Raw genomic sequence first — 11625 nt, 5'->3', positions numbered from 1 at the left:
GCTGACCGAGTACTTCCGGGGCAGTAGAAACGCCGAGTCGGCGGCGGTGGCTGTGTTGAGGGTGGCGGACGGCTAGGTGCGGAGCTTCCTGGGACGAGGCAGAAGGGGTACGAGGTCCAGGGGCCGGATCCGGGCAGCCGAGGTCGCTAGGGATGGGGAGGAGGCGGCGATCTGACGGTGGGCGGTGGACATCTCTCTGCAGGGTCGAGGGCTGTAAAAGTGCTTTAGTGATTGAAGCGCTACGTTTGTCTGAGGAATTCTGGTCGTTGGCAGCGTCTGGCAACTTAGTTGGGAGCGGACGTTTACACCAGGTCTCTCGTTTGGGACCCGTTCTTAGATGTGTGAAGAAGTGAGAGCGCATGTTTGCTCACCTAGAGACAGCCGTATTAATGAGGATACAAGCCAGCACCACACCAAGAGCAGCTGTCAACCTGTGGGCGGTTACGTGCCGGTCACTGTTCCAAGCCCCTCACATATCGCGTCATTGAATCTTTATAGGGACCCAGAACCCCATCTGACAGTTGAGGAAACGGAAAGCAGGCAGTTGACCTGACTTCCCCACAATCGCTGCAGGACAGGGAGAAAGTTAACTCCAGAGCCCGTGCTCTTAGCTACTAAGGTGTACTGTTCTCCATTTTGGTAAATGGGACGGGTCAGGGGAGCGTGTGTGTGTAAGCGTATGCGTTTTTATTTCTTAAAAATATGGCTCAGCCATTTAGTTTTATTTTTAATGTTCCAATTATTGAAATCTTTCTCCTCCAATTGGGAAAATAACTGGAGAGGAAACCACAATTATTTCTACACACTTGCTACACAATGCCTGGAAAACTTACAAAAACTAAATAGTGCAGTTCCACATACTTGGTGTTTATTCCTTTTTTTTTTTTTAACCTTTTTCCTAGATATGAATGAGTTGAGAACAGAGATGGTGCCGTCATTCTAATAACGATGGTAATGATAATATAAACAGCCATCATCACAACAAATTCCCTTCTGGCTTAGCTCAAATATCTGGCACAAATGAAAGAATAGAGATAACCAGTGTTTAATATTTTAGTTAAGGAACTCTTTTTGGCCGGGCATGGTGGCTAACACCTGTAATCTTAGCACTTTGGGAATCTGAGGCAGGGGAAGATTGCTTGAGGCCAGGCCTAGGGTTCAAGACCAATCTGGCCAACATAGCAGGACCCTGTCTTAAAAAAATATATTTTGGAGTATGTCCTTCTAATCTTTCATGGAATTATATGAATTTATGTAATATGTATGACCTACATATATACTATATATAGTTATGATGATAATGATGTGTTGTAACCTGGAGAGAGCATAAAGAAAAGATAGAAAACATGTATTCATTTACACAATAATTGAATTTTGTGCAAGAACTGTCTGGTCTTTCCTATTAGATAGGCTCTTGGAGTGAGTAGCTTACATTAGTTCTCTATCTCCACAGGTACTGTGGTACTAGGTATGTAGTAGGTACTCAAAAAATGTTTGCAATGACTACTTCTAAGTTGGTTTGTATGTCAGTAAGTAGTTGTATCTGGACTTTTTTCTCTATGTGTTTTGGAAATGTATAATGTGTTTATATTATATACCCATATATTCTTTTTTTTTTTTCAGAGACAGTCTTGCTCTGTCGCTAGGCGCCAGGCTGGAGTGCAGTGGTGCAAGCTTGGCTCACTGCAACCTCTGCTTCCCGGGTTCAAGCAATGCTCCTGCCTCAGCCTCCCAAGTAGCTGGGACTATAGGCACATGCCACCACGCCCAGCTAATTTTTGTATTTTTTAGTAAAGATGGGGTTTCACCATGTTGGTCAGGATGGTCTCGATCTCTTGACCTCGTGATCCGCCTGCCTTGGCCTCCCAAAGTGCTGGGATTACAGGCATGAGCCACCGCGCCCAGCCTATACCCATATATTCTAAACTCCATAGTGTTGTCTTAATCTACCTTTCTAGCTTCATGCCTCCGCATTGTTATTCTCCCTGCTGTGGTAACTACTCCCTACTGTAACTGTCCATATTCCATAGTCAGATGTTAGGCCTTTGACTATGTCCATGTGTTGTTTCCATATCCTTGAATCCTCTCATTGGCATCATTGTCTGTCAAACTCGTAAGCATCTTTTAGGGCAGTTGTTGCAAACTCAGATGCCTACAGAGATTAACCAGGTACCACAATTTGAGTGAAGTGGATTTGGGTGGGGACTGTAGAGAGCTGGAGAGCAACTGCCCGGGCTAAAAAGGCCCAGCAGCTATTTGTCACAAGCACGATTACAAAGTTGAATGTGGGCCCAGTGTTGCTAGATCTTTCAATTTTACAAGTGAGAAGTTGGAAACCTATATTTTTATATGAAGTATGATTTCTAAACATTGGCAACTTATTTTTGCAAAGTTTACTGTGCAGGCCAAATAAAAATATCTGTAGGCAGGAAATGGCACTCAAATTCCCAATTTATGACCACTGCTCTAGGCTTATTTCAGGTACTTTATTCATGAATTACATTCTCTGAGTCTAATGGAGTTCTTTTTGTTTTTTTCAGCATTTTGTGTGTTGGATGGTCAGGCAGGGATGTTTCAGCGTTTCGTGTGTTGTACTGAATGCAGCACCTCAAATACAGTGCTACATCCAGTCTGCCTTAGTTTTAATATGCTTTTCTAATACGTTACAAATATTTTGATGGCATGGGTTGGGTCCAATTCTCCACTTAGTACATATCAGTATATACCTATGGCGTGTGTGTACATAAGTGTGAGATCTGTTGATTTCTACCCTGATAATTCTTGATTATCCTGGAAACTAATGTCTGTTCTTTGTGGAAATACCAATAGTACCTTGGCTTTAATTGCCAAAGAGCTCTGCATCTGGAAGGAATTGAATTGAATAACATTGGTATGCAAAAGTTGACCTGACATAAATCCTATCTGATGGCTTGAATTTCATAATGTCCTGGAAAAATTGAGGTAGGAATGATTAATAACTAATATGATTTTAAAGGACAATCAATAATAGGAAAAATTTATAAATTATATCTCATTAACCTTAAAAACTTGCTCCGTGAAAGGCCCTATGAAGACAATTAAAAGATTGCTTTTAAAAGCTGCGGACTGGAAAACAATTTGCAAATCATACTATACAGAGGACTTGAATTTAGAATATATGAAGAGTTCAAAATTCAACAGTAAAAAAGAAACCTCATTAGAAAATGGGCAAAATATACAAAGATATTTCACTGACGAGGATATACAGATGGCATATTCACCCATGAAAAGATGTTCAACCTCACTAGGTCTTAGAGAAATGCAACTTAAATCCATAGTGAGATATCACCACACAAGTGTTAGAATGGCTCAAATAAAAAATAGTGACAGTGCCAAATGCTGGCAAGAATGCAGAGAAATTTGATCACTTATACCTTGCTGGTGGAAATGTAAAATGGTATAGTTAGTTTGGAAAAGAGTATGGCAGTTTCTCAAAACTAAATATGAGCTTAACCATATGACCCAGCAGTTGCACTCTTGGTCATTTATCCAAGAGAAATGAAAGCTTATGTTCCCACAAAAACCTATACATGAACTTTCATAGCTGTTTTGTTTATAATAGCCCCAAACTGGAAACCAATACAGATATCCTTCAGTAATGGGTAAATTATGATACATCTATACTATGGAATACTACTCAGAATTAAAAAGGAATATTGATATACACAACTTAAAAGGATCTTGAGGGGCTTGTGCTGAGTGAAAAAAGTCGGTCTCCATAGGTAATATGCTGTATGATTTCATTTATATAACATCTTGAAATGACAAAATTACAGAGATGGAGAACACCTGTCCATCAGAGAGATCAGTAGTTGCTTTGTGTTGGAAGGAGTGTGAGAAGTGGTTATGGCTAAAAAAGGATAGCACATATGATCCTTGTGATTGAACTATTCTGTATCTTGATTGTGGTGATAGTTGCACGAAGCTATGTATGTGATAAAATTTTATAGAACTAAAAAGAAATGAGTATGTGTATAACTGGTGAAATCTGAATGAGATCAGTGGATTGCATCAGTATCAGTTTCCTAGTTGTGGTATTATATTTGTATCAGTTTTACCATTGGGAGAAACTGGATGAAGGTGTATAGGATCTCTGTATTATTCCTTATACTTGTATGTGAATCTATGATAATCTAAAACTAAAAAGTTTAAACAAGTACTTTATACCAAAGAAGCCTATATAAATGTTTTTTTTTTGGGTGGGGGGGCTTTCATTTTACCAGGTGATGTTCTAATCATGTCAGATAAAGATAGTATTGAGACTCCACTGCTAACTGAAGTAGCTCCCATCCTTAAAGATGGAAACTGTGAGCCAGCCAAGAATTCTGAGTCTGTTGACCAAGGTGCCAAGCCAGAGAGTAAATCAGAACCTGTGGTTTCTACTCGGAAAAGACCAGAGACCAAACCTTCCAGTGACCTTGAGACTTCAAAAGTTCTCCCTATTCAGGTATCACAGACTGCAGACAAAATAGAGTATCTATTAAAATATTAAGATTTAAAATGTTGAGGCTAAAAGAAATTTGGCATAAATACTAATTTAGGATTGCACTTATTTCTTTCTCTTTACAAACCTCAAATATAATCATTTCAGTTCTGTACATGCCTTTATGAGTAATTGTTTTTGCTATGTGGTACTGACTGTCTGCCAGTCAAGCAATACATTTCTTTAGCTAAATAATATGTATTTGTTCACTCATGCTTTTGTCTAGTAATTAGATACCTTGTCTGTACATGCTGATATTCTTCTAATTTTTTCATTTTTCTTGCCTTTTGTTTTTCTTTCTACTGGGAAATTAGGATACTGTTTCCAAAGATGTACCCCAGACCAGATGGGGTTATTGGGGGAGCTGGGGCAAGTCCATACTCTCCTCAGCCTCAGCTACAGTAGCCACAGTAGGTAAGATCATCAGTCACTTAGTTATTTTTTGTGTGTGTTTTATACAGATCTGTGTTGCAGATGACTTTATTAATAATTCTTCCAGACTTTATAGTTTGAGGATGCATTAGTAATGATGGGCTGATTTATACTGCCACTAGAGTTTGCAGCATTTCCTCATTAGAATATTAAGTCTAGGAATTATTACTGTAAACTTATTCTTTGGTGATGAATCAATTTTTTTTAAAGAAGATAGTGCCAAGATTAGTTATGTATTGTCAAAATAACATGTCTTCTGGTCATAAATGATTTAAAAAATCTTCAGTTTCGATTTTTGGTTTGTTTCTTCAGTTTTGGTGACTAATAGCAAAAAAAAGTTACCATTTTTCTCATTAGGACAAGGTATTTCAAATGTCATCGAGAAGGCAGAGACTTCCCTTGGAATCCCTAGTCCCAGTGAAATTTCAACTGAAGTCAAGTATGTAGAAGGTCAGTATATAGAAACATAAAGACCTAGAATTATGAATTGAAATGGAACAGTTGAACTAATTTTTCAGTAGGCATTTATTGGACATCTGATAGGATGTCATGGGACTGTGGTGAGAAAGAGGATTTAGAGTCTTTAGATCCCAGTTAGACATCTATGTCCTTTAACTTCTTTTGTGTCTCTTCACTTTACTTTCCACATCTGAAATAGGATGATATTTTATATCTCAAGTGACTGTTAAAAACATTTAAATAAGGCCATGAATATACAATATAAAAGTTGCTTAGCATTTTGCTTGGCATAATTGAGTAAGAGACCAATAAGAGTTAGCTGAATCTGCACCCAGATCAAATGGGGTTATTGGAGGAGCTGGGGCAAGTTCCTTCTCTCCGTGTCTGTTGTGAAACAAGAAAAATATTTTAATGTATTGCTTTGGGGGTGTATTCTTGTGTTTGGATTTTTATGAAGACTAAGTTTAATTCTAGAGGCTTGCCTTAATCAGACAGGAAACCTACTCTCAAACCATGAAAGCTAGAATTATAACCAGAAATCAAAAAGGCCTGGGACCAGAAAATAGGAATCTTTTTAAGGCCTGGTTTGTATTCTTCATCTCTCATGGGCTTTATTGTCTCTCACTCTTGTTTCTTTTTGCTGATCTGTCTCAGTTTTTTTCTTGAAGCTGACTGACTTTTGCTGCTTATTTTCCTCAGCTCCAGCTTTATATTGAATCCTGGCCTCAGTTATTTCCACTTCTCAATTCCTAGATGAAAGAATTAGATTGGTCTAAACTTGGGTCATACGTCCATGGATCAGTTATGTTCAGGAGACAAGTCACATTGTATAAACATGGCTGCAAAGGACTATGTATGTGAATTGGAGGCACCGTTCTTAGTGATGCCTGCATCAGTTAAACTATTTTAGCTGCAAGTAACAGAATATGTAAATGAAAGTGGATGTATTTTTCTCAAGGACTCTAGAAGTAGGCTGTTTCAGAGTTAGTTTAGTGGCTCCATGATGTCAAGGTTCTGGGCTGGCTTCTCTACAGTATTCTTTGTTGATTTCTTTATACTCTCTTTATGGTTGTCTGATAATAATGCAACTTTAAGTATAGTGTTCTAAAACAACCATGCTCAAAGTTGGGAATGAAGTAGATGGGAAGTGTCATTTCTCCTCATGCATCCCTCTTTCTTTAAAGAGGGGAAATGTTTTCCAGCAGTCCCAAGCATGTTTCTTCTCGAATACCATTGCCTAGAACAGGATCTCATGTTCTTGATGTAGCAGCAAGAGGTGCTGAGAGAGTGAATCTTGGGCATTATGGGAAACCTCAAGATCAGGATATGGATTTAGCAGGCAAGACAAAAGGGGGTTAGAAGTGGCTTTGAATAAGTAAACAGCAGCATCTTCATGGCATTGAAAGATGTCTACCACAGAGAGCCATGTTTTAAGAAGGGAGTTGAAAAACTGGGTGAATCCTGAAAAGAGTGGGCTAGATAATGTAAATCAAAAAGTATCTGAGACAGATCTCAATCAAGTTAGGGGTTTATTTTGCTAAGGTTGAGGATGCACCTGGTAAGAAGGAACACAAACCACAGAAACAATCTGCCTTTCATACTTTTTTTGAAGAGGGTCTGAGGACTTCAGTATTTGAAGGAGAAAGAATGGGCTGTAGGGGAAAGAGGAAGAAAAAAAGGGAAGGGTAGATAAAAGGGGCAAGTGGTTGTCTTCTTTTGAATCTTTGATCAGTGTTCACTGAATCCACATTTTACATGTAAAAGGAATGAGCAGAGGTAGATTCAATTATGTATTTGTCTTATGCTCAGCAAATTGACAGTTTACATGAGATAAAGTAAATGTAGAGTAGCTACCTGTGGAAACATCTGGCCTTCTGTCTGGCTTTTCTGCTTAGGAACAAAAGGAAAGGCAGTTTTTTGTGTAACTTAGCTTTCAGGTTAACTTTTCCCTTTGGCATAGTAAATTTGGGGTCCTGAGATTTTATTTTCTTTCACAATAGTGAAATGTCTAGAAGTTAAGTCTTAGAAAGTTGAAGGAATTATGGATATTGAATCTGGTAATCTGGAGAAGGGAGATTAGGAGAATATACTGGTCCTTTTCATAACTCGGAAGACTTAGCATGGAGAAGAGGATTTAGGTTTATTATTTATGGTTTATGGGGAGAGAACTAGTAACTAGTACCACTCAGTAGAAGTTATATGGAGTTAAGTTTTAGTTTAATAAAATAGTTTAACAGGGAGAACTTCCCAGAATTGCAATGGACTGCCTTTTGATACTAAGCCCCTGGTATCTACTAAAGTTCCTGAGGAAGGGGGTTAATTCCTCTTCCAAGGATGTGTCTTGTAGTCAACATGTGTCTTTTGAGAACTTTTAGATAAGCATAGGCCACTGATGGAAATAATTGATCATCTGTTAGGGATTTTTTTGTCTTCCTTTAAATGGTGCTATCTTCTGGTTTTCTTCTGTTGGCAGGCAGTTAAGGTATCTGCAACTTAAATTGATGCTTTTAAGTTTTTTTTTTGAGATGGAGTCTCACTCTGTCACCCAGTCTGGAGTGCGGTGGTACAATCTCAGCTTACTGCAACCTCTGCCTCCTGGGTTCAAGCTGTTCTCCTTCCTCAGCCTCTCAAGTAGCTGGGATTACAAGCATGCGCCACACCTGGCTAATTTCTATATTTTTAGTAGAGGTAAGGTTTTGCCATGTTGGCCTAGTTGGGTCTCAAACTGCTGACCTCAATGATCCTCCTGCCTTGGCCTCCTTTTAAAGTGCTGGGATTACAGGCATGAGTGAGCTGCCATGCCTGGCCACAGAATTTTTTTTTAAAGCTTATTTAGGGTGAGTCTAGAGTGGCCTTTACTCTAAGTACTATTTATCTGTGCTGCTAAGGCTTGACTCTTCTGAAGTCTCCACCTTAATTCCCAGGTGTTTAATAATGTCTCTGTTTTGGTGGGTTGGAAGTCAAACGTCTCTCAGCCTAGCATGAGCTCTGGGGATTGTTTAGCTTACAGCTCTGTAGTAGTTCTTTGTACACATTTATGGAGTCTCCCAGTGCTGAAGCAGTGTAGTATTTAAGCAAAAATACCTAAAGGTGTCTTTGGGCATGCCTATGCAGATTCATTTCTCTTTAGCCATGTGGCTTCCTTCTCCGTGGTTTTTGACCTGCAAATTCCAGTTGCTTTAGCATTCCCATATTCCACTCTCTGTTTCTTCCACTCATACTGATTGCCATGCCCCACTTGGGTTTCTCTTCCATCTGTCATGGCCTGGAAAGCTCCTCTATATAGGAAGCCAAGCCAATTGTAAGGTTTATTTTGTTTTTTTTTTCTTGTGTGAACCAAAGCCTTGTACTGCTCATTGTCCTATGTCTGAAGACAGTTGCTTCTTATATATTGTCCAATTTTTTAGTTGTTGTAACAGGAGGGCTTATCTAATACCATGGCTAGAAGTTAAAGTCCTCTCTATAACAGAGTATTTGATAATACTTAAATTATTTGGTATAATGGTTCTTTTCTTGTGTGAGATTTTAAAAGTTAATAGATTATTTTTTTGAAACATACCCATTTTCATATGTCCTTTTGATTTTTACTAATTCTAAGTTTCTAGGATAAAATTTAAAATAGACTGGATTTTTAAAAATCAAGTTTATTGAGTTATAATTTACACACAGTAAAATTTATTCTTTCAGGTGTACAGTTTTACATGTTTTGACCAATATATGTATACTTCTGTTTATACTGTGTAATCACAGTACACTGTGATTATACAGATATAGAAAACATTCTATGTAGAATTATCAGTACAGATATATAGAATGTTTTCTATATCTGTGTTGATAATTGGGACATAGAATATTTTTATTATCCCAAAAGAGTTCTCTCATTCCCGTTTGTAGTCACTCTGTTCCACTTACTCTCAGTTCTTAGCAATTACTGATCTGTTTTCTGAGCTTATAGTTTGACTTTGTCCAGAAGAATATATAATTGGAATCATACAGCATATAGTCTGTTGTATATATCAGCATTTTGTTTATTCAAAAATAAAACTGGATTTTATTTTTGAAATGAAATAAAAATGAAAACTGTCTATCTTAGCTTTTATTTTAGAATAAGCAAATGGTTTAAAAAGATAAAAAGGGCTAAGACCTTGTGTGTAGAAAACAGAGTCTGGTTTTAAAAATTTCACATAGATGCTAATAAAGCAAAAGAGTTAAGGGACCTTCCCTTCATGTTTACACATCCCCTTCCTCTTGTAGGAGAGACAAATGCCGAAGAGAATGAAAACTCCTCCCCAGTGACCGGGCCATTTGGTGTATTCTCGACCATCTCTACTGCTGTTCAGAGCACAGTAAGTAAGAAAGTGCAAGATGGCCTGTTCCCTTCCATTATAGTAATGGGTTTGCATATCTTTCTGTTTCTTTTCTTTGGACGGTCACGTAGACTGATTACTTTTAAAAGAGTTCAAGCCACTGAAGATCAGTCACTTTGATCTTATGGGTGGAGTGAATGCTACTTGAAAACTTTAATGAAAGCAATAAAGAAGAAAGTAGGAAATAAAGGAGTAGCAATAAATAAGGGAATAGGAGTTACAGAGAGGTGATAGACATATTATTTTATGGATTAGGAATTCTTAATTTGGAGGCCCTAGAAAATGCTGCTTTGCAAAAATATTTTTCTCATAATTGCATTTTTTAGACAAAGGGGAAATGTGATCTTTATGACAGATATTTGCAAAACTGTGATTAAAAACATTCGTAAAGGATTATCTAGGAAGCTAAAAATCTTTCCTACATAAGGATAAATAGATAGTTTTTATTTTAACTTTTTATTGAAATATACATGCAGAAGAATGAAATAATGAGTGTTGTTTGAATTTTCAGTGTGAAACACCCAGAGTAAGAAACAGTGTTACCGTACGTCAGATCCCCCCACCATCTTGTGTCCTCTCCCCGTTTTCTGTGCCTCCCTCTCTTCCATTCTCCTGCACCATAAGAACCATAATCCTGACTTCTGCCATCATAGGTTAATTTTGCCTGCATTTCAGCTTTATATAAGTGGAATTAGATATATAATAATCCAGCTTCTTTCAGACAACATTGTGTTTGTTTAATTTATGGTGCAGTTTGTGTGGTAGATTCGATTTTCTTTGTTATATTTCATTGTGAAGCTTTGTCACATTTTATTTGTTCATTCCACAGTTGGTGAGCATTGGGGTAGTTTTCAGTTTGTAGCTATTACAGACAGAGCTGTTATGAACATTTTTGTACATGTCCTCTGATGAACCTCTGTACTTATTTCTGTTAGGATTTAACCATGAGTGGAATTGCTGGGTCATGCACCTGTAGTAGATATTGACAAACAGTTTTCCAATGTGGTTATACCTATTTACATTCCCACAAGCAGTGTATGACTGTTTTATTTGCCTTACATTCTTACCAATGCTTCGTATTGTTAGCCACTATTTTTATATAATAAAAATATGCAGATGTGTTTTCTCAATATTGTTGTAATGAGGTTGCATGTGTTTTCTAGGGAAAGAGCGTTATCAGTGGGGGTTTGGATGCCTTAGAATTCATTGGAAAAAAGACAATGGATGTGATCGCAGAAGGAGATCCTGGATTTAAAAGAACCAAGGGTCTGATGAATCGAAATGTTACACTGTCTCAGGTACTGATTATCTTTACCTGTTTACTTCCTGTTTCTGTTTTGATCTGTATTTTTGCCTTTGTTTACTTGGGACCTTGTGTTGTCTTTGGAAGAATTTTCAATAATTTTTTTATTAAGGCGTTTTTTTGGGGGTCAGGGAGGGATCATTGAGAGCTCTAATGCTTATAAAAATACCCAGCTCTTTGATCCTCCTCTTTCCTTTCTGCAGGAGCCTCCCATCAGTGCAGTGCAAAATGCTAAACCCTGTCAGGTTTTTTTTTTTTTTTTTAAAACTAGATTAATGTTTAAATCATTTTCAGCAAAACACTTGGTTCCTTGGGTGTTATTTACACTGTCTAGGTTCAAACTATGTGGTCAGTCCGGTGGCTCATGTCTTTTATCCCAGCACTTTGGGAGGCTGAGGCAGGCAGACCACTTGAGGTCAGGAGTTTGAGATCAACCTGACCAACACGACGAAACACCATCTCTTCTGAAAATACAAAAATTAGCTGGGCATGAGGGTGTATACCTATAATCCCAGCTATTCGGGAGGCTGAAACAGGAGAAT

At 37.9% G+C, this 11625-nt stretch overlaps 1 protein-coding gene across 2 annotated transcripts in view; it reads left to right on the top strand.

The window, feature by feature from the left end:
- The first annotated feature begins 22 nt into the window (after positions 1–22).
- FAM114A2 (family with sequence similarity 114 member A2) overlaps positions 23–11625 on the top strand; it is a 53891-nt gene continuing 42288 nt past the window's right edge. The window contains exons 1-6 of one of the 2 annotated variants that reach the window (XM_064366542.1): positions 23–76; positions 4263–4486; positions 4837–4936; positions 5312–5404; positions 9668–9759; positions 10944–11078. In XM_064366542.1, the coding sequence (XP_064222612.1) occupies positions 4277–4486; positions 4837–4936; positions 5312–5404; positions 9668–9759; positions 10944–11078 (630 nt within the window). In that variant the 5' untranslated portion in view covers positions 23–76; positions 4263–4276. Of the gene's footprint in view, positions 108–4262; positions 4487–4836; positions 4937–5311; positions 5405–9667; positions 9760–10943; positions 11079–11625 lie in introns of both variants that reach the window. The other variant, XM_012458650.2, reaches the window with a different exon arrangement.

Source organism: Aotus nancymaae, unplaced genomic scaffold, assembly GCF_030222135.1.
Source record: "Aotus nancymaae isolate 86718 unplaced genomic scaffold, 86718_ANA_hifiasm-v0.15.2.pri h1tg000064l_1, whole genome shotgun sequence".
Taxonomy (NCBI): domain Eukaryota; kingdom Metazoa; phylum Chordata; class Mammalia; order Primates; family Aotidae; genus Aotus; species Aotus nancymaae.
The sequence above is the reverse complement of the archived record's forward strand: the minus strand, read 5'-3'. Positions and strand labels throughout refer to the sequence as shown.